General features: G+C 51.5%; 1 protein-coding gene across 1 annotated transcript in view; it reads right to left on the bottom strand.

Moving 5' to 3' along the window:
• The window catches only part of CIB4 (calcium and integrin binding family member 4), a gene marked incomplete at its 3' end in the record, with an annotated part of 36297 nt that extends 16704 nt beyond the window's left edge, over positions 1 to 19593 (bottom strand). Inside the window, 1 exon segment of the mRNA XM_079940940.1 lies at positions 19376 to 19593. Within this exon segment, the coding sequence (XP_079797066.1) occupies positions 19376 to 19408 (33 nt within the window). The 5' untranslated portion in view covers positions 19409 to 19593.
• Positions 19594 to 23553: the final 3960 nt, after the last annotated feature.

The following is a 23553-nucleotide window of genomic DNA, read 5'->3' as shown; positions in this document are numbered from 1 at the left end:
GAGACTAAGGAGACAGGAAGACTAAACGTAATGTAGGATCCTGGAGTGGACACTGGAGCAGATAAAAGATAAACGTAAGAAAACTGGTGAAATCCAACTAAAGTTTGTAACTTAGTAGTGTTCCACCAATTTTAATTTTAGTTTTTTAAAAAATATATATATATATATTTTGGCTGTGTTGGGTCTTCGTTTCTGTGCGAGGGTTTTCTCTAGTTGCGGCAAGCGGGGGCCACTCTTCATCGCAGTGCTCTCACTATCGCGGCCTCTCTTGTCGCGGAGCACAGGCTCCAGACGCGCAGGCTCAGTAGTTGTGGCTCACGGGCCTAGCTGCTCCGCAGCATGTGGGATCTTCCCAGACCAGGGCTCGAACCCATGTCCCCTGCATTGGCAGGCAGATTCTCAACCACTGCGCCACCAGGGAAGCCCCTGTTATTAGTTTTGATAAGTGTTCCATGGTTACATAAGAAAGGTATACAGTATTTGCCTTAATAAATCTTGAAAGCAAGCCTTGAAAGGATTAAACTCATTTCAAGTAACAAGACTGCATCCAAGAATAAAACTGGATAACAGTTAAGTGGATACAACATTAAACACCTCAATATGAAATTTACAATGTTCAGATTCCAATAAAAAATGACCAGTCATGCAAAAAAGTAGAAAAATAAGATCCACAACCTGTAGAAAAATCAATGAATAAAAACAGATCCAGAAATGACACTAATGACAGAATAGGCACGTGCAAATATTAAAACAACAATCATAAATATGCTACACATATTCCAGAAGGTAGAGGAAAGTATGGTAAGGAAAAACGATAAATCCATAGATCCAAGAAGCTCAACAGAACCCAAGCAGAAGAAACTTGAAGAAAACCACACCACAGCACAGCGTAATCAAATTGCCAAAAACCGGCAATAAAGAGAAATATATTGGGGGGTGGTGTGGGAGGACACATACATATAGAGGAACAAAGATAAAAATGACTCGGGCTTCCCTGGTGGCACAGTGGTTAAGAATCCGCCTGTCAATGCAGGGGACACGGGTTCGAGCCCTGGTCCGGGAAGATCCCACATGCCGCGGAGCAATGAAGCCCGTGCACCACAACTACTGGCCTGTGCTCTAGAGCCCGCGAGCCACAACTACTGAAGCCCGTTGTGCCACAACTACTGAGCCCACGTGCCTAGAGTCGTGCTCCACAACAAGAGAAGCCACCACAATGAGAAGCCCGTGCACCACAACAAAGAGTAGCCCCCACTAGCTGCAACTAGAGAAAGCCCCTGCTCAGCAACAAAGAGCCAACGCAGCCAAAAAAAAAAAAAAAAAAAGACTCTAGATTTGTTGTCAGAAACTAAGCAAGTCAAAAGACATGGAGTGATACTCTCAGAGAGAAAGAAAAAAGGCTCTCATCCAATTATTCTATACCCAGCAAAAATATCTTTCAAACCTAAGGGCAAAGGACTTTCTTCTTCCCCCAGACAAACAAAAGTTTAGAGAATTCATCAGCAGAAGACCAGAGCTAAAAAAATATTAAAAGAAGTCCTTCAGGGAGAAGAAAATACCAGAAGAAACTTGGATCTACACGAAGCAATGAAGGACACCAGAAGTGATAAATATCTAAGTAAATATAAAAGATCTTTTTCTCATTTTAAACTCTTTCAAAGAGACAAATCCAATTACATAGCTGGAAGTTTCAACATTCCTCTGTCAGTAACTGATAGAACAATAGAGAAAAAAGTCATTAAGAATATAAAAGACTTGAAAGGACTATCAACCAACTTGACTTACTTGCCATTTGATAGAACACTTCACCCAGCACAGTAGTACACACATTTTTTTCAAATGCACTTGGAACATTTACCAAGATAGACCATATTCTGGGTCTTACAGCAAGTCTCAATAAAGTTAAGAGGATTTAAATCACACAAAATATGCTCTGACCACAACATTAAATTAGAAATCAATATCAATAAATTAGAAAATCAATAAATCAAAATCAATAAATTAGGAAGATATCTTGGAAAAAGTCAAAGAGATTACAAGGGAAATTAGAAAATAATTTGAACTAAATAAAAATGAAAACACAACCTATCAAAATTTGTGGTATTCAGTGAAAGCAGTGTGTACAGGAAAATGAACAGCATTAAGTACTTCTATTAAAAAAGAAAGGACTTAAATGTTTATTTAAAAAAAAAAAAGGCCCTTATCCAATGGTGGGAGTTGGTCACTGGGGGAAAAGAGAGAGAGTCAGGAGTTCCGGGTCTATCATCTGGTGGATGATGGAGCCCGTTGTAATCCTGTGCTACCTGGGAAGTGGCTGCCCCTTGGGAAATGGATGAGCTTGTCACCTGGAGCATTGGAAGCCACAGGTGGATGGAGCTTCTGGGCTGAACTGGAGGGCTTCTCTTCCTTCAACCCTGTTGCCCAGGAGGAATTCCTAGTTCTGGGTCTGAACCGAGTCACCCTTCAGCACTAGAGTAACTCTACCAGAAGGTGGCAGTATTGAGTTGGAGTCATGCAGTCAGTTCCCAAACCCAACGTGAGTGAGCGCCTACTGTGTGCAAGGTGTTGAGTTAGGCTGTGACTGTCTCACAGGCAGGTGGCAGGATAGCTATTACCATTACGTTTCACAAAGAGAGGACACTCAAGCCCAGAGAAGGAGGAGGAAAGCGCCTAAGTCAGTGCTTTGTCTACAGTACTACTCTTAACTGCACTGGGTATGCATTTTTTTTCCCAAGAAAAGTTCTCAAAATCGCATTCTTGCACATGCAGAGCAGGCAGGGTTTGAGGCATTACCCTGAGCCCCATGCCCATGCCAGTTGGCAGTTGCTCAGAGGACAAACCAGCAGAACTGAAGGATGTGGCTTCCTCAGCTAGGGATGAGACACAGGCTCGTGGCCTGAATTTTAAGCCATTGTAGCAAATGCATAGGTGAGTTACTGTGTGCCAGGTACTGACCCAGGTCCTGGGGCCCCCAAAGTGCTGGAGACGCCACCTCTGTCTTCCACGGGACACAGGCTAGGCACTTAAAGAAATCTCTGCAGACACCGACAGGGTAGGAGAAGGTCTGAATCAAGTCCAAGCAGGGTGAAAGGACAAGAACTAGGACAAGCTAACGTTGCTGGGCGGTAGGACCAACAAAGGGCAGGGAGGAGAAACCAGGCAGGAGACAGAGACAGAGCAGGAATCAAGGCCAGACCAGGTAGGGAGTGATGTGGTGCGACAGTGGGAGGTGCTGTGGGCTGGGGGTGGATGGGTGGGTGGGCAGGGAACCAGGCAAGGCAGCAGGGCCTCCCCTTCCTTCTCCACATGCCCCCCAGCTGTCTCCTCCTCTTCCAGGCTGCCCTGGGGTCACCTGGTTGGATAAAAATGTTAAGTAGGGGAGGGCAACAGTGGGGCTTAACCTGGACCCTGAATCCTCAAAGGCCCAGGTTGGCCTGTGTGATCTTCAGCAGGTGGAGAGAAGCCTGGCATTTTCATTTCAGGGAAGCTAGGGGTAGGGAGCACAGGGCATGAGAAATTCGCTTAGGTGAATGTACTTTCTCTGTTGGCCAAGCCCCAGAGGCATCCTTCCCGCTAGTTGTTTATAAGAAAGGGACAGGCTCTATGTTTCAGATGTTCAACCTTCCTGAAGTCTAAAAACAGAGAGGCCTGTTAGGGAGCTGTCTCCCGGTGACAGATGGGTTGGCAGGGACAGGCTGAGGATGTGTCCTGCTGGCAGATGGAGGTGGGTCGCTAATGAAACAAATCAGGGGGAAATGCAGTAAAAATGCTAAATATTATTAAACATCCATGGGACCACGTGGCCTGAACTCAGACCCACCACACCTATCTCTCCCCAGATTCTAGGCCCACAGGTACTTGCCAATGCCCCGAGGATCCTTCCGGAAGAGCCATCTGCTAGCTTGGAGGAGCTCAGGGGACTGCAGGCCTGAGTTTTTGGGGGTGGCCCAGGGGCCTGGCATTGTGCTGTAGGAGGCTTGAGGTGGGGAATGGAAGGGGCAGAGGCTCTGGAGTCAGACTGACTCTAAATAAAATTATAACTCTTTATCTGACATCTACAAGATTCCGGTATCTTGCAGATTTAGAGGTTAATATGATCTCAATTTTTCAATAGTGTAACTTGTCCAAGCAAAAAAAGAAAAAGAAGAAAAGAAAAAAAAAAGAGAAGCAAAAGACCAATTGTCCCCTCACTTATTTATCAAACCTATTACAGGAGACACAAAACTTACATTACAGAGAAGTGTCTATTCACATCTGTACATTAGCATTTTAACAACTTGAGATCAACTCTACAGTGTCTTACAACACATTAAACAATATTCAAGTTCTTGGGTAACGAGAATGACAAGACAAGCTGTGTGAACTTGGGCAGATCGTTGAGCCTCCCCTTTTCCCCATCTGTAAAATGGGCAGAATCATAACTTTGCTCATGGGGTTTTATGGGGATCAAATGAAATCATATTTGCCGAACACCTCGTGCTGGCAGGCCCCCAATAAACTTTATCATCAGTAATTCTCTCCACCCCACTGCACTGTCCCCCCCTCTGCATCACCAGCATCACCAGCACCCCCAGGGACTGGCAGGGTGATTGATCTAAAGCTCCCAAGTGTTGCCAGTTGCTGACCCTGCCTGCCGATGGGCACAGAAATGTTAGTTTTGGCTCCCATGGGTGCCTATAGGGACAACTGCTGACTACAGCCAGAGGCATCATCTCCAAGTGAAATTTCCAGGGAACTCAAAGGAGAGCAGCTTTGGTGAGAAGAAGGGCCAGAAGGGGGCTAACGTGTTGAGTGCTGACCTCGGCATAACCTCATTTTGCAGTTGACGATAAGGAATCACAGAGAAGCTAACACACCGGCTGTGCGGCTGAGTCCCACCGGGAGCTTTAATCGAAATTCACCTTCCTTAACCCACCAGTGGCTTTGAGTTGGTACCTCTAGGGGCAGGGCCCAAGGATCTGTGCCTTAGTAAGCTACCCATGTACTACACTAAGTGACCTGGTCAAAGTCACAGTGTTAATAGATGGCAGAGACGTGACATCAGATGCTGTCTACCCCACTCCCCTGCCCCGTACTGTCCCTTCCAGGACACAGCTTCCCACCCAGCAAAGACCGGGGTAGGGGTGTACAGCACGGGCAACCTCTAGCCTCGCTCCAGGGCAAACACCCAGCCTGAAAACACGTGTTTTGCAGAGACACCTCGCAAAGCTCCCTTCTGCTCCCTCTAACTTCCCTCCACCCGCCCCTCCCCGCAGCCAACAGGCTGTGGCTGGGCCCTGCAGAGGCAGGCAAGTTACATCACCCCAACCCACGTGGGCCTCCCTCTCCTGCTCTCTCATCGCTCACAGTCACCTCCACCTGTGACAAACTGTCTCTGCTACAAGCATGTCCTTTAACTGTTTTCCCTCTAACTTCCCTCGTCCAATTTCTGCCAGATTTATTTAGGAAATGTTTCCATTTACCACCTCAGCCCTTCTGATGGAAACCACTTCTACCAGAGCACCAAGTAAAGTGCTATTGTTGAATGAACGACTCCCTGGTTCAGTCCTCTAGCTTTGCTGCTTTATGGAATTACTAGGATAACAAGAAAAAAATTGCTATTTTTCTGTGGAAAAGGCAAACAAAGTTCCCAACAGCCAATATGAAAACCCGTTAAAACACAATCTGTACCTGTACTTTAAAGGCAGGTTGTGCGGAGCGGGAAGCGGTGACTAAGGCGATGATGTCACCCCAGGGCAGACCAGGCAGCAGACAGTTCAGAGAAGAGCCCAGATCGGGAGCCACTCTGCTTCTCATGGGAGCGGGAACGGGGCGGCAGGGCTGCCCTGACCCCAGCCCTCCTGGTGCCGGCCCGTTGTTAATAAGCTGCCTTCCTGTCTATAAGCAGGAGGGCTCCTCAGATGGTGTCGGGGCTGCTTTGCAGCTGTTTGGGGACACTCACCCCCGGCACCCTGGGAACATGTTCCCCTGTGAACTCTGTAACATGTGTATCTTTGCGTCAGGATGACAATTTCTCTTTTGTTAATACATCTAAGTGACAACAGTTGATCTATTTTGCCCCTCACTTTGACTCAACTGATATAAACTGAAATGGGCTCACACCACAGCCCCTCTGTCACCCGCAGCTGCTACTCTCTCTCTCCTGTGATGCCCAGTGACTCTTTGAAAATCCAAACCAAAGCAACTCAAAGGTCCTGTGTTACTTCAGTCCCTGATATTTTGGATTATTGGACTTTTGAAACCCCCAACTTCCTATTCTGCTCTTCCCCCTGTATCCTGGGAACATCGGCCCACCCCCAGCAGCCCGCCCTTGACTGCTAAGGGCCCAGCCAGCCAGCCATGATTCATCATCACCAAGGCGTTCACTGAGCACCTACTGTTGGCCAGACCTCTGGGCACTACACCTTATCCATACTTTCCCTTGGGCCCAAGGAGAGAAGCAGGAAGGAGAGAAACTGGTGCTTGTTAAACATTTACTGTATATCAGGCGCTATGTCAGTCACATGCACGTAAGTTGTCCCATTTATCCTTTAAATCAACCCGAGCAGCAGATATAGTTAAGTTCATTGTATAGATGAAGAAAACCAAGGAGCAGAAAGCTTTTATAACTTCACCAAGTAAGGGGAAGAACAAGAATGTGATCTCAGGTCTGTCTGACCCTCAGACCTGAGCTCTTTGCATAGAGTGTGTTCCGGGAAGACGCTGGATCAAAATGAAAACAAACAAACAAATGCACACAGATATGTTAAGCCCCTGGGTCACCACAGGGGTCCAGGCTGAGAGCCAAGAGCATGCTTATGGCTGGTGTTAATGCGGCTCAAGGACGACCGAGAGGAAGGGTAAAAAGTGTCCTGCGAATCCTGGCATTTGAGGGGGTGTGACAGGATGAGCTGATGCCGGCTCACAGGAGCCACTGGGAGTTCTGCAGCCCCCGCCGCACCGCACATCTGGGGAAGTGCTCACACAATACCCTCATGGAGGATGGAGGACACGGACTGGACGACACACACAAGTGCCTATTGAAAACCCGCATGCAAAATGATGTTTATGCACCTATGTCAACTTGGAGAGCGGTCTCTAGCGATGCGTCACAGGGCTCTATCTTTCATCACTGACTTGGGTTAAGGATCTCTAACAGCCCAGTTTTTAATTTTGTGCCCCGCCCCCAATGAGACGTCAATGTTTTTCCGTGCTGCTACATAGTTAATATAATTATCATTTTAATGGTTGCAGAGTTCAGATTCCCAGAGTGGACGGCCCTATCTATCTCATGCCTCCAAGGAGAACCTGGAAATCTAAATAGGAAACTAATTTTGAAAAAATAAGGAAAGTTATACATGAGGAAGTTTATTGAAAAATTATTTATAGCATCAAAAAATATATATCCAAACCTGGAAACAATGTTAATGGCCTGCAATGAGGGGATGGTTTAGTAAATCAGAACTCAATGCAATTATGCAACCATTAAAATGAGGCCAACACAGACCACATAGCAACATGAAGGAACACTTAGGCCTAATGGAGAAAGAGCACAAAATAAAATCATATCTGTTTGTCTGCAGTGATGTAAAATAAAGTGTGCTTGGGGGAAAAGTGGCAAAAGAAAACAGAAAAATGACAGCTTCTGTTAGGATGGTTGGGTGCTAAGGAATTCATTTTTAGAAAATGTATTTTAATGTCAACATATGATTTTAACAATAAATAAAAAGCAAATTAAAAAAGAACCTAAGTTCCAGAGACAATTTGCTAAGCAAGTAAACAAGCTTTTCCTCCTAAGAGGTTGGAAGCAAGAGCTTTGCTTCTCTTTTCTGCTTTGCTCTCTATGGGGCAAGGGCTGGACTCCAGACAGATCTACACTCTTGTCTCCCAGACCCAGAGAGCAGTGGGCTGCTCTTCTCAAGGCCCGGCAGGGAATGCTCCTGAGAATGGAAGTTCGGTGGAAGGAGGCCCCAGGTCATCTCATGGTCTCTGCCTGTCCGTTTCCAGATACATCCCAAAATATGCAGCCATAGGTTGGTAACTAGCAAGTAGTGAGCAATTTTCATTTTTCCTGATAATTGTACCAGGTGTGAAGAGCGTTGTCGGCTCTTTCGCGCTGCCGTCCTACCCTCTTGGTTGGTATGCCTGGGAAAGCACCGTGGTCCCCGGCCTCTCTTTCTGCCTGCTGGTTCTGAGGCCTCTCTAAGCAGGATGGCATCTGAGGACGGAGGCGGAGCCGCTTCGGTCCCCTCTCCCAGGTGAGTCTCCCTATCCTGGGAGGCCCTTTGCCCGGGAGAACAGCAGCAGAAGCATCTGGCCAGGCAGGGCACGGCTTGTGCAGTGCAGGAGCTGGGCCCTGACCCAGAGCTGCCCCGCCAGCTGCTCTTGCTGACTACCCTCCTGGAGGGGGCTGCTTGAGTCCTGGGGGTACTCGTGGGGCGGGACAAGGGAGAGGCTCTGGATCCAGAGCAGCCGGGGGGCAGGATGAAGGGGGTACCTCCAGCCATCTCCGAAGAGAGCCCGTTTCTGATGTTCTCCCTTTCTGCTGCCTGAGAAGTGGCGTCTGGGTCACGGCAGCTGCTTCAGCTCCCCTCAGCGCTGGGTCAGCCTGCCGGGAGCGCTTCCTCTGGCATTTGGCCTCAGGGAGAAAGAGGGAGGTGGGTGACTCCTCTCGCAGAGCCTGGCCGGGGCTCAGAATGCAGAGACTTTCAGCCGATGGAAAGACACTGTCTCTGCGTCAACTTCCTGGGCAAGCGGCCCACCCACAGCTGAAGCCTGGTCCCCCAGCACTTCATCCCAGGATGAGCCTAGTCTTGTTTCCAAGAGTGCGATCTGTTTAGGAATTTTAGCCCCAGGGTCACTTTTCCCTCGCACCTTAGGGTTACCCTCGGAGCCTATCTAATTCCTCCTTCACCCTCCAGCAAATTCGTCAAGAGGGTTATGTCCTCCTGAGTCTTTCTTCAAGGGAAACACCCCCATTTCTTAGCCACCTACCCAGTGGGTGGCTTTGGGTCCCTCCACCAGCCTGGTGGCTATCCAGGGACACTGCTCCCGTCCATCTAAACCCTGGTGTGAGGTTGATGCTCGTGTTTAAAGACTCCCCATGTGGAACCCTCTTGCACTGTTGGTGGGAATGTAAAGTGGTGCAGTCACTATGGAAAACAGTACGGAGGTTCCTCAAAACACTAAAAATAGAGCTACCATATGATCCAGCAATGCCACTCAGCAATCCCAGTTGACGATAGCCAAGACATGGAAGTGACCTAAATGTTGACAGATGAATGCATAAGGATGTGGGGTATATATATGTATATATATATATAAAGGAATACTACTCAGCCATGAAAAAGAATGAATTAAAGCCATTTGCAGCAACACAGGTGGACCTAGACATTATCATGCTAAATGAAGTTAAGTCAGAAAGAGAAAGACAAATACCATATGGTATCACTTATATGGGGGATCTAAAATTCAAGACACACGAACATATCTGTGAAACAGAAACAGACTCACACACATAGAGAACCGACCTGTGATTGTCAAGGGATGGGGGTGGGAGAAGGAGGGACTGGGAGTTTGGGGTTAGCAGATGCAAACTCTTATATATAGGATGGATAAACAACAAGGTCCTCCTATATTGCAGAGGGAACTATATTCACTATCCTGTAATACACCATAATGGAAAAAAATATGAACAAGAATATATATATATACACACACATATATATGTATACCTGAATCACTTTGCTGTACAGCAGAAACTAACACAACACTGTAAATCAACTCTACATTAATTAAAAATTAAAGAAAGAAAAGACTCAGAGGGGTCCCGCCACTCAGAGGGGCACAGACGCTCCCTGCCTCCAGGTGCTATTCCTCTCTGAAGCTGCCTGAAACCCCATCCACCTGCCTGTTGCATTTTAGCATTTTCACAGCCATCTTCTCACGCAGGCTGCATACAAACCCTCCGAGGTAGGCAGGGCTGCTGTCATTAGGTCCATTTTTCACGTGGGGAAAACTGAGGTCACACACAGAAGGAAAACTCCAGTCCAGGACTTTGAACAACAAGCCTGATGTGCCTGGGAGACTTGAGGGGCTGCATCCTGGGGGCCTCATCCAGTGCCCAGCACACAGAAGGGGACTGTGTTCTGTTAGGGGCTGAGGCCAGAGCTAAGAAGAGGGGAAGCTCCCTCGCAGGGCCTTCTGTGGCTGGGCCTGCAAGGGGCCCGACCTGGCCTTCTGCCTGGGTGAATGGGTCCAGCTGTGCGGAGCCGTGCTGGCCTAGAGCTCCAGGCAGGCGGCACCAGCCCTCCCCCACACCCGTGCCGCTGGGAAGCAGAGGCAGCAGGGGCCCAAGGCCTGCAGGGGGTTGAAAATCCTGGGAACAGAGCCCCCGCCAGCGCAGCCAGCACCTCATTAGGAGGCCCGAAGCGGGGTGGGGACACTTCAGGAACAATGTTGTTTATTTTTCTATTTTTAAACAAGCCTGAGGTCTCTGGGGCCACAAATGAAGTTATCAGAAAAGACATGAGTGGAATAAAGCCTCAAGCCAGCAGGCTGAGAAGGGCCCTGGGGACCAGGACTCTTGAAAAGCTGAGATGGGGTTTGTTTATCTTGTGCTCTGAGAGCGCAGGCCTGGGACCAAGGTGCTGGACAAGCATGTCCCCAAGCCCACTGCAGCCTGTTCCCTCTGGGCCACTGGGGAACTCGGGTGTGAGCTCTACTTTCAAAATGATCCCGTCAGTGTCACCTGCTGTGGGGAGGGAGGAGACACCACCTCTGGAAGGAAGCCCGGGTTCACTTCTCATCTCAGCCACGTGAATGCCTTTCCCAGTGGGCAGAGCCCAGCGGAGCCGGTCGGTGCACTCGGGGCACCTGGTCCCTGCCCGGCCACTGCTGGCTCTGCCACCGACAGGCCCTCCACCTGCCACGGCCTCTGCTTTCTCCTCCAGCAACGCGCTGGTCAACCTCGTCTTGACTCCCAGGTAGCGCGCACGGGGAGAGCGATGGGATGGTGTATGTACCTGGAGAGGGCTGGGCCCGCGTCTCAGCGGATCCCGATGCCCTAAAAGGGGGCTCGTCCTTCCCATCTCAAAGGTTAGGAGGTCGAGGCTCTGAGGAGTTGAGTGACTCGCCCTGAAGCCTTCAGACTCAGGCCCGCCTCGTTCTGGAGTTCACTCTCCCTCCACGGGGCAACTGCCTCGCCAGTGCTCTTAGGAGATTTGAAATTTGGGAGAAACATGGATCATCGACAGAATGAATTCAAGGTCTAGGTGGGTGTGGCTGGATGAGAAATACCTCTCAGAAGCGATGTGATAAGAAGCAAAGCGAGTAGGACTTGAGGTCAACGGTCCTGGTTTGATTCTGCTTTGAACTGCAGACAGTCACCATAGCTACCTCCCAGGGTCAGCGACAGGGTCCAATAAGATGCTACATGTGAGGCGGTAGGGGATGGTCAAGCTCCGTACAAATGAACATCACACGCTCTCCAGTTCCGCTCCCCGCCCCTTGCCCCCGCCACAATGTGAAACATGGGTCGAGCAAATTGCACCCAGGCGAGCAGGGAGAGGGCTACACATCGCCTCCTTCTAGAGGTACGAACCAGAGGCCTCTGCAAGTACAGAATCACCCATTGGGGTGCACTGGGGGAAGGGCTGCCCTTGGCCATCCCACAGGCTCCCTCCAGCCCCATGGCCCCCAGCTTAGGGGCACTCCTGTGACTTGCCCTGGAGTCTAGATAGAAAGTTGAGGCCAAGGAGGAGGGAGTTGGCCCACGGCCAGTCAGCCAGAGGAGGGAAAAGCTAAAACCAGCATGCAGGGCTCTCCCCCTACCGCCCAGGCTTTCCTAACTACCTGTGAGGGAGGCATTATGCATCCGTTTGGAAGGTGAGGAAACTGAGGCCCTGAGAAGAGCAGCGATGCGCCCAAGGCTGCTGGTATCTGTGCGGCAGCCAAGGCTGGAGGCCAGATCCCATCGGTCTGCCGCTGGCTGCTCAGGCCGGAGCAGAGACTGCGGCCTACATCACTGAGCTTTTTCTGAAACGAACCACTTCTTAATTCTTTGGCTGAATGTCTAAATAAGGATTTTTGCCAATTCTGAGCCCTGCTAACTGATGAAGTTGTCAGAAAAAGATCTAATGATGTTTGAAAATGCGGGGAGGGAGCCAGCTGCCAGATTGCCCTCCCACCTCTGACTCCGCATCAGGGAATTAGGACCCTCCCTCTCGGGGCGCAGCGAGGGGGCGGGGGGAGGGCAGTGAGTGCTGGAGGTTGAGACTCCGCTGCCTTTCATCAACTGTGTGACCCCTTTGATCCTCTGCTTGCGGGCTGTAAGTGAGGATAACTTTGAGGATTAAATGAGATGATGTGTGTGCGAGGCCACAGCACAGATTTCAGGGCAGGCTGGGATGGCAAGGGGCGGGGCAGGGCGGCTGCGGTCTTAACTCTGCTGAATGGACAGAGGTGGCCCTGCCCACAGCCCTGGGTGAGTGAGAGCTGCAGTGGCCAGCTCCATGTGGGGAGGCCCCAGGTCACCCCCAGTATTTATCTTGGGAGGGAGGGCTGGGAGAGCCAGCCGATGAGATGAAAGGCTCAGAGTGACCTCAGGCCCTGTGAGTGGGGGTGGGCCTGGGGTGGGAGCCTGGGAGGCTGGGCTGGGGTGCTTGGCAGGCCAGGCCCGGCCCTTTGTTCTCTCTCCTTTCTCAGTGGAACATTTGTTCACGCGGGAGTCCGGGCACTAGGGGTGGGGCCTGGCTTGGGGACTAGGGAATCCGACAATTCCCAGGCCTGCCTCAGGAGCCTGAGAGGCTGGGCTCTGGGAGGCGCCCTCCCGAAACGAGTTGGACCTAAGCGCAAACCTCCCTAGCACACGAGGCACACATGTGTCATCTGCTACCCAAGGGTGGGCTCGGCAGGTGACCCAGCCAGAGATGGGAAAGCCATTCCCCCCTCAATCACCAACTGTCCAGCCCGCCAGCTCCTCCCCACGCTCCTTCCTCCCCCTGCTCCATGTACACACATGTAAACATACATGCACACACCCACACGTGTTGTCTGCTCGGAAACCTTGACTTCATCCTCCCTAGTAGATGAAGTATGGAGAACAAACAGGTCTTGGAGGCAAATGCATTTTTCCAATCGTGGGGCTGCGGATAGAGCTTTTAACTTAGACTCAGCTTCCTCGCCTGTAGTGTGGGGAGGTACGCTGTGCTTCACAGACGTGGTGAGAAGCAAATAAGGCAGAGTATGAACAGGACTTGTAACCAAGAGGCACTCGGCTAATGGCAGTGGACGTTTGGGGCTGGAAAGCAGAATTGCTATAACCATCCAATCTGCTTCTTTGTTTTTTCAGCAAGCCAGGGAGAATATCTACAGGGGAGGGGGAGGTTCAGGGCAGTGGCCTAAATACAGCACGAGGATTATCACTGGGTCCAGCTGTCCTGGCTTGGGCCGCGGGTGAGCAACACAGCCCCACCCACTCCTGGCCCGCTGCCTTCCCTCCTTGTCCAGTTCTCTGCTCTCTGGCTGAATGTGGTACACTCGGAGGACTGCCCTGAGCTCATGGGAGCCAAGAGGTGAATGTTAGGGGCAGGCAGGCCAGCTCCTCATAGGGATCAGACCTCAGTCGGAGCTTCCCGAGGATGTGGTGGGAGTTCAGAACGTGCAGCATGGAAATAGCCTGGCTGGAGCGGGAGGCGCGGGTTCCAACCTTGGCGCAGGCTCTGATGGGCCCTTGACCTTGAACAGGCATGTCCCATCTGTGGGCCTTAGATTTTTCATCTGTCGAGGCGGCCATGAAAAGGCTCTGACAAGGCTGGTTCACAACTGCACTAGGAAGACCCCCAGAGTCGGTCACTGCCATCCGTCCACCCCCACCGCCTCTCAGATGGACAGGTGGATCCCAATTCTTCCTGGGTGTGCCACCACCCATGGAAGAAGAGAACCCAAAGGCCTTTCGGACCCCTTCCAGCCGGGGACTCCGCCAGACGAAGCAGGATGGTCATTTATAATAACAGAGTTTTCACTGGACCAATTGCTTACCCCCTTTGACCCTCTGCTTCCCCAGCTGTCAATGCAGATGATGACTCAGCCAGCCGAGGGCTGCGGGAGAGTTGAGTGCAGCGCCCCAGGGCTGAGCCCTGACCCTGGCCCAGCCACAGGACAGTGCTAGGGAGGTCCTTCCCCGGCCCCCGGGGAGGGGTGCTGTGCCCAGACTTGCCTGACTGCCCCAGAAGCCGCTCAGCGTCCTAAGAAGTTGGGAGGGGACGCCAACAGCATGACCAAGGTGTTTTGGGCTGGGTCCCTCTGGGAGGGACTGCGCCCACCGCGTAGCCTTTGTGAGTCTCTCTGGGCCCCAGCATTGGGCACTGGAGACGAGAATCTGAGCTCTGCAAAGCCCCCAAGGTTTGTGATTCTCCTGTTGGTTCTTATCCCTGAATTTGCTGAGAAAAGGCCTTCTAAGCCCCCAAGACCTCACTCCATATACAACATATAGTAAATGCCTAATAACTACTTCTGGGGTGAATGGATAAGGACCGGGTGTGGGAAGCCCTATTCATCAGACTCCAAAAAATGTCTCTTCTCCGTGGGAATTGCCCTCTGATAATCAACAGGACAACGAGTGACCTTTCCCAGGGGTCCGTGGGGAGGGAGGGGATCCCCGAGCAGCCTGGCTGGGCTGCAGGGCGGTGTGGGGACGGGAGGGGAGAGCAGGGAGCAAGGCTCTGAGGATACCAGCCAAGCGGAGCATCTGGGAGGTCGGACGTGGAGAGTTCTCCAGGAGAAAAGTTTGGAGACAGCTGCTGTCTGTGTAGAAGATTCTGAGACCCTCAAGATACTCAGCAACAATGAGGAGTGGGTGTTTTGGAAACATTTTTGAAACGTATTACTGAACATCAGGAATGCAGGTGTCAATCCTGGATAAAGATAGCAGGTCGAACCCTTGCATCTCTTTTCATTCCCTTCCGATACCCACTAAAATTATAGTAAAGCAGTCTTTAGAGGCGTGACCCACAAAGACAGAGAGGACACGGGGGAATAGCAGCCGTTCCTCAGTGATTCTTCCCCAGCTGAGCTCCAGGATCCTGACAGCCAGAACTTTCCTCCTGTTCTTGACTGTCCTCAAGAAATGGCCCCTTCAGTTCACCCTTCAGGGAAGCTCCCAGTCGACGAACCCCACCCAGAGACTGGAGCTCTGAAACAGCTTTTTAGCAACCACCTTCCACTCTTAATTATGAGCAGACAGTTACCAAGTACCCAAGGAAGGCTTCTGACATGAGAGATGGTGACCCAAACAAGCTCGTGGAAAGAAGCACCTTGGATTACAGATCAGAGAAGACATTACGTCCAGTAAAAATGAGAGCGTACTATTAAAAGAAAGAGAAATAAACAGAGAATAAAAACGAGCCCTTGGAAACGAAAATCATGATGGCAGAAGTGAAAAACTAAATTGGACATGAAGATAAAGTTGAGGAAAGCTCCCAGGAGAGAGAGCAAAGGGAGGAAGATGAAATATACGCGAGAAGAGACGGGAGGGAGTTTATTGCAAGCTATTCTAAGTAGCCTATACATAGGCAGGCCTCCGAAAGGCCCAGGAAAACTGGGATAGATGGAAACCAAGCTGGAGCTGAAACCTTAGGAGCCGTACCTGGAACGTCTCCTGACACCTCGACGGCTTCCCAAACCTCTCAGTGCTTTACAGAGTTGATGCTGTGCACAGACCACCTGCCTGCAGGAACCCCAGGAAGGGAGGTGGGAAGAGGCCGGAGGTGCGCGGTGGCCCTGTTCAGTGTGGGAGCTTCCACCAGACCCCCTGTGAGACCCCAGTACCTTCCCCCCAGGTCTTGCGGCTGGCTGTCCTGGTCCCAGAAACTAGAAACCCAGGCGGGTCACACCATGCCACTCCTCATTCGTGTTTACAGAAAGCAAGATCATTATTTACAAGAACAGAAACACTGAGCTAATTCACTTCTAAATACACCAAACAGAGCAGCAGACAAAAAGAAAACAGAAACTTCTCGGTAAAAAGGGGCAGTGCGTCCTGGCCCAGCAGGGCCTTCCTGTGGTCAGGCTTTTCCGCTAGCCTCTGCTGCCCAGGCCGCTGTTGCCTTGCCCTCCGCTGACAGACAGACGCTTCCCAATATTAACCAACCTACTTTTTCCACGAGTGAATCCAAGTTAAGAAAACAGAACTTTCTTCCCAGATCAGTCAGGACCCTGAGCCAAGTAATACCAGTACCCAGAGCTCCCTGGGGCCCCGTTCTCAATGCTTTTCCAGAGATGTGTTCTGGGCAGGGTGAGTCACCCAGCTCCCGTCCTTGGGGCCGTAGAGGACACAGGGACACTTGGGGCCCCACCTCCCATCAACCCTCTCCTTGCTCCTTTTGGGAAGTCAGCTTTCTACTTCGACCAAGATAGGAAAAGCACAGACGGAAACTTGAGTCCTGGATCTAAAACCCCAGATGCTAGTCTGAGGACCAGGCATGATCAGGGACAAAGTTCCTGACAACCAGTAACAGAGGGAGAAAAATAAGAACAAAAGGGGATGTGTGTGGAAAGAACTGTTATTGCTTCTGGGATTAGATCCTTCTTACGTTTTTGTTCTAAAATGAACATCTTTTAAAAATGAAATGATGATTGTGGAGACATGTTTTAAGTCCTTACTTGGCAAAATTGGAAAGTTGGCATTTCTAGCTAGTCCTTCCTCAAAATAATCATTTTTTGAGTAGGGGGGTGGTGGATTTTATCGGACTATGAAGTCCAAAGTCTGGGACACACTGTGGTAGATGACACAAAGGAGAGTAAGACCAAGCTCCAGGGTAGAATCAGAACCTCAGACCCGGAGGGTGAGGAGGGCACCAGTGCACGCAGTCCAGTCTCCTCTGATACCTAGGTGTGTGCTAGAACACCCCAGCTGAATGCTTGGCCAGCCTCCCGCTTGGTGCCCGTCAGGGACAGGGAGCTCATTCCCTCTGCATGCAGCTCTGATGATTAAAAAGTGCTTCCTTCTACTGTGGAGAAACCTACGTCCTTGGACCCATGCCTATGCCTGGGAGCACCTAGAGCCAGGCCTTTCACTTGCAGGAAAACAGCTCCACACTGCACCCCTCCCTCCTAGTCTTTTGCTGGGGCCTATTTGCTTCCCCCTCACCCTCAATCATTCCTTTTGTGAAGTGACTTGCTTGAGATCACTTGCCTAGCAAGTGAGTTCAAAGCCAGCTCTTCCAGTCCTGGCCCTATGCCCTGTCCCCTAGTTCTCTCAATTCCGTGTCCTCAATTCATGAGATGGTACTGGTTGTTCAGAACCAGTTGGAAAAGCAACAAAGAAACTAAAAAGGGGAAGAAAAAAAAAAGCAACAAGCAAAAAAGTCAGTGTGATCCCAATAAACACTTCTATATCCACATTAAAAAAAGAAGTGTGGAAAGAAATAAGGCAAGATGATCATGACAGTCATACCCTGAGGTAGGCTACGTGATGATTTTTACCATATTTTTGCTTTTCTGTCTGTGTTTTCCAGTTTTTCTGCAATGATGTGGTTTTTATTTGTAGGATAGAATAAAATAATGACCGTTTAGAAGGATGAAATAAGAAATGTAAAATTACTCTTGTCCCAAGACCCCGTCTCAGTCCCCAGCCACTGTCCGGTGAACAAGCTCCTGGGGCTCTAGGGCTCCAGAGATGACCCAGATTGTGGCCTCGCCCTGGGGCGGTGGTCCGCCCACAGCCCCTCACACATCTCAGCACTTTACAGTAGCCTGACATTTCTGCTGCATCGGCCCCCAGCCCTTGTCTGCCAGATGACGAGCCCGCGGCCAAGCAGACCCCAGACCACCCGGGGTTGTTGCCCAAGTGCCCATCTGCCCCTCCTCCATTCTTCTCCAGCCTTGGCGGCCCCACCCCAGACCCCAAGAAAAGGGAGAGGAAGGCGAGCAAAATGGAGGGTGCAGCGGACCATGGCTCATCCCTGCAAGGTCTGTTACACAGCGCAGGGTGCGCATGTTGTTTTCCGGACCGGAGATTAAACTTAGAGGGGAGATGTGTCATCCGTGGAGTGTGATGGAGCTGGGCCCGGACCCAGCCCTCTGACCTAGTCCAGTGATTTCTCCTCTGGGCCTCAGATCAGAGCCCCCAAGCGTGTCTAGGGTGTGCTGGATCCATCCAGAGTGCTGGGGCCACTGGTCATGCAGCACCCTCCGTGCCAGCCCTCTAGGGCGGGTCTTTGCCAGCTGCTCCCCAAGGCGCCTGGCAGCCCCAGACACAGGTCAGCACCGAGTCAAGCCCTGATTGGAAGTGCAAGCCCGGCCGTGGGGTCAGAGTCCTGCCTGACTTCCAGGCTTGGCCGTGTCATGTGGCCCTGGATGAGCTGTTTCCCTCTTGGGGATTCAGTTTTCCGATGGATAAAACTAGAGTGGCGAATACTGGAAAGTGACTAGACTGATGGTTTCTAAGTTTCTTTCCAAGCTTAGCATTCAGATATTCTGGGACTGAACAGTGACACCACCGCCTGTCCAGGGAGGGGAGGGCAGAAGCTCCCCATTCAGCCTTGCCTCTCAGTCTAGGTCTGGGAGAAGTCCCCCACCTTGTGTTGAGTGTTTGCGGGTGTGAGGGTGTGCCGGGCTGTGTGTGTGAGGAGGACACAGCCTGGAGGACAGGCTCCCCATTTTGCATCTGGGATAGACACGTTCTCCAATGATGTCACCTTTTTGAGGATTCTGCTCCCAGCTCCCCCCAAGATCCCACACCCCTTCTGGTTCCCTTGTCTTCTCAGTTCCAGCCTCTACTGCAAGTCTCGGGCTATTGTTCCTTCTCGGTCTTTGCCCTAGAACAGGCCTGTCACTTCGGAGGGGCCCCCCCACCCACCATCTCTCCCTCAGAACCCCTCCTGCCACCCCGCCCCCGGCCCTCTTTAAAGAGGCGCCCACAGCTCTCTGAGCCTGTCTTCCTCCAGACAGAAATGAAGATGGGCTCTCACTGCACAATGACACCTTCAAACCATTATTCTGCCAAGATCCGAATGAAAAATCAGGAAGCCTGACACTGCCATGATTTGTTAACCTGGCATTACCTCTCTATGCTTTGCACAAAGTTTAATTAAAATCTCAGGAGTGATTGGGGAGCCCTTTTATCGTGCACCTCTGGGCTCTTCCAGGCACCCTGGGGGAAGGGCAGAGTCTTTTCACAACAGGGACAAAAGCTCAAGGATGGTCCCTAAAAGATTGGCAGCTCGTGCAACACAGCCTGTTGGAGTGCACAGGGCCTCAGGGAGCACATGGAATCTGAGCCGGCCCACCACTCCACCCATTTCACAGGTGAGGACACTGAGACCAGTGCTTTCCGCGCCTCAGCAGATCCCAGTGAGGCCGCCCCCACCCCCTCCACCCCACCCCGTGGACTCACCCTCAGAGCTGGCAGGGAGCTGACCTGGTCCATGGTCAAGGTGGCCTCCTTGTAGTACTTCCCGTGGTGACAGAGCTTCAGGAAGGAGTCGTGGATGCTAAGAAGAGAGGCGTGGTGGGCGGGGAATGGGGACCAGCAGGCCCCCTCTCCCACGGGCTCTCTTTGGAGGAAGGGGACTCAGAATTAACTGACACAGAGAAAACAGTTATAGATCATTCCACCCTTCCAGAAACATCCCTGGTTCTCCAGTGTGCCAGAGCACCGTGGTGGATGCAAAGATACGCCAGGCTCGAGGAAAGGTATGTGAGTGTGTGCTCTGCAGCCTGAACACAGTCTGCAAGTGCACCGGAAGGGACTTCTGTCCTCTCTCGCTCCAGCCCCTCATTTACGATGGAGAAACCAGCAGGGCCTTGGGGATGTCAGCATGCCACCCCAGGCCATCTGGCCAGCCCCACCCTCAACTCAGCTCAGAGAAAAGAGGTCGCTCGGTGGGTGTAGCCGAGTCAGGATTAGAACCCAGCTGCCTGCAGCCAGCAGATCACACAGCCACCCGAGGCCAGCGCGCTGATCCCAGACTGCGGGGCTGAACCACTGTCCCCATCGATCCAATAATCAATGTCTGTCTGCGGCCTCCTCACCGCGCCAAGGGATTTTGTTTATGAGGCACAGGCAGGTAGAGGGGGAAATGGCTGTGTGATCACAGAGAGGAAGCAGGCAGGAGAGAACTCTGCCCCCGGCCAGGAGCGGAAGCCCTCATCCTGTGCCCCCCCCAGTCCACATTCTGGAGAATGAACTCTGTCAGCCTTGTATGGGGCCCCAACTGTCGCCAGAGACTTTACACCGACAAGTTGGGGAGAGAGCCAAGAAGTGGGGTGTGAAATGGGGGAGGAGAGACAGTCTCCAGGAGAGTATGGGTGGGAGGAGGGACACCGAAGGACAGCAAGGAGGAGAGGAAAGCCATCGCCCCTGGAGGGTCCAGTGGCCTACAAGGGGAAGGGGCGCTGGCAGTGGTCTGCCCCAGTCCAAAGGAGCATTCGATCACTATCATTGTTAGAATTGCTGTTGTGGGGTGATAAAAAGCAGACTGACTTTCAGTACATTATATTAATTTTTAAGACTTCTCTGAGTCCAGGCACCTGTACGGCTGTTGCCCAGGGTGGGCTACTCCCGCCGTCCCCCACCCTGGTCCTCCACTGGGAGTGACTGCTGCACGCTGCCAGCTCGCATGGACGTTTTTCATGGAACCTGCAGAACGATCTTGAAAGGTAGGGACCATTATCTCACTTTTACAAACGAGGAGACTTAGGCTCAAGGAGGTAAACTAACTGGCCTTGTCTAAGGTCACACAGGGGTAAGCGTGAAGCCAGAGCTGCAGACGCCAAAGCTCCTTCCCCAGGAGCCCAGAGAGGGAGGTCTCAGAAGGACTGCAGGGGGAAAAGGAGGAACCTCCACTGCCGTTACCTCCCCCCTTCTTGTGTCCCAAGCTCTCTGCGCTGAGTGCATTCAAGCATATTAGCTCATTGCATCTTCCCAGCAACCCTGCGTGAGAGGTATGGGGTGATCATTTCCGTAGATGCGTAAACCGGGGCTCAGAGAGTTGAAGGGGTCTGCCCAAGGTCATGCAGCTTGGAAGAGGTAGAGTGGGGTCTGAACCCTAAGCCAGGCTCTTTGGGCTGTACTGCCCACCTCTACAGGATCCACCTCCCACCCAGGCCCAACCCCCCACCCTGAAGAGCCTTCTGGGTTAGGGGGTGCTGTGAGAGGGCCCTGCCCAGACTTCGTGCCTTCCCAGGCTGCCAAGTGGGTGGGCTGCCTGCGGATGAATCGTGGCTGCGCCTCGGCTGCCACAAAACGTTCTGCTCCTCCAAATGTGGATCAGCTAGCTCTAAATGGAGCTCTGAATTAATCACTAATAGACTCAAAAGTCAAAGCCATTTGAAAAACTCACACATCCCGCCTGCCAGAAAAGAAGCAACCCAAGCTGCATCTCCGGCCACACCTGGCCAGACAAGGGGAGGGGCTGTCCGCGGGCTCTGCGGGACTGGGACCTGCCATGTCCACTCTGGGCCTCCGTTTGCCCTCTGTCCAATGAGTCTCATTCACCCCCCTCCATCCTCCAGTGCAGGCACTCTGGACCCCTCTCTGGCATCCTGTCCAAATCCTTGCCTCTGAGGCCCTCCAATTTAGCCTTTTTCTACTGGGTCCCACATTACAGTCATGTGAGGAGCTTGTGAAAGTACCCGTACTCAGCTCTAGAGATTCTCATTCAAGGCTAGCATGGGGCCCAGGCCCCATAGGTTCTACATGCTTCTGTATTTGTATTATACAGGCAGCACTGGGAACCCGGCTCCGGTGAAAGCCTCCGATTCCACACCTTCCACCCCAGCCTGGGCTCCCCGACCTGGGCTTCACTCCCATCCCATGGGGTCAATTGTTCTTCGCCCCATGGAACGGCCTGCAGGTATTTTATAAATGGCCCTATCTTTAGCTTGAAAACTGTGGCTTTTAGTCCTATGATCTGCTACTTCCAAGCTGTGTGACTTTGGGCGAATCACTTCATTTCTCTGAGCCAGTTTCCTCATTTGCAAAAAGGTGATAATACCATGAAAATAACAGCTACCACAGTCTCAGCGCCGATCCCTGTGCCAGGCACTGCTCTAACTCCTGACACAGATTTGATCATCTTATCGTCCTAATAACAATCATGTGAGGTTGATACATGTGATACTTTTTGTAAGTATGGAAACTGAGGCTCCCTGAGGGTAAGAAACTCGCTCAAGATCACACGGCAAGTAAATGGCAAAGCTGAGCCTCGAGCTCCAGCCTTTGGCTTCCAGGAAGCAAGTGCGTAACCACTCTGCCTGCTGACCTCCTGGTGCTCCAGGAGGACTAGGGGCTAACGGCCAGGACAGGGCCTGGAGACTGAAAATTTGGGGGACCTCAAGGTTGCTAAGAGGACAGGGGGGCCTTATGGCCAGGTCAGCCTGAGCAGGAGCTAGGGGCAAGGCTTTAGGCTCCCACGTCAGATCCACCCCAAGCCCTAGATCGTGTCAGGAGCCATCCCTGAGTGATACAGCATAATCCCAGTTGCTCAAACTGAGTTGGGCTGACCCCAGGCCCAGCCACAGAGGTCTAAAGGAAGCCACACGTGCCCTTTTTGTGTCAGGTCCCAGACCCGGGGTCTAGAGCCACAGCTGAAGATGAGGGCCCTGGAGGGCCAGTGCACGGAGCCCAAAGAGACATCTGGAAGGCAGGAGTTTCTAGGGCAGCAAATTTAACCAGAAGTCATAGAAGGCTGACCTGAAAGCTGAGGATGAAAGGGACCTGCTCTTTTCAGAGAGCAACGGGATGTGAAAGAAGATTCCCACAGGCTAGAAATTTAGGGTGGACAGACCCCTTCTTGGAGGCAGCCCTGGACGGGGAAGAAGCCGTCACATGTGGTCTGCCCCTCCCATTATGTGTCATCTGCAGATCCAGTGACCAGGCCTTTATGCCCTATGCAAAACACAGGTGGGAAAGCATTTAAACAAGGGCAGAGGCACTCTCCTGCAAAGATTGCCACTGTTTATCAGTCTCTTGGTTACTTTTTTTCAACTGGCTAACTCCATCCAAGTGTAGTCAACCAAGCCACATTCCTTTGTCACGTTTGTAGGAAAATCACAGCACGTTGTCAGAGGTGACGTCGGAAAATTGTTCAGAAGTGATCGGAGCTTAGTCAGGCTCAACTTGGCCGTGGCAGCCCACGACAGCTGCTTTCTCCCCTGAGCATCACGTACCATCTGCTCCCTGAGCCACGGCAAGTGCTGCTGGGCACCCATATCGAAGCTGCCCCTTCACGTTACAGACAGAGCGTCCACACTAACGCTGATGTAGTCGGTGCCCAGGTCCCCTCCGAGGAGCTGACGTAAGATCGGCAAGTGCGCGCGCGCGCACGTGTGTCCCGTTCCTAAGGTATTCTCTGTGTGTGTGTGCATATGCATGTATGTGTAACACTTTATTTTACAAAAACTGTAGCATCCTATATATGCCAGTCTAGTTTACCAAAGTAAGACAGATAAATAGGTTAAAAAAGCCAATAGTGCTATAAGGCTCACAATTAATATCACTAATACCCAGTGTCCTATACCACCTTTTTACCCCTGCTCTCCAGAGGCGGCATTTAAAAGAAAAATTTGCTA

The sequence above is a fragment of the Stenella coeruleoalba genome (genome assembly GCF_951394435.1).
Source record: "Stenella coeruleoalba genome assembly, chromosome: 13".
Classification (NCBI taxonomy): Eukaryota; Metazoa; Chordata; class Mammalia; order Artiodactyla; family Delphinidae; genus Stenella; species Stenella coeruleoalba.
Note: the sequence above shows the minus strand (reverse complement) of the source record. Positions and strands in the feature narration are given on the sequence as shown.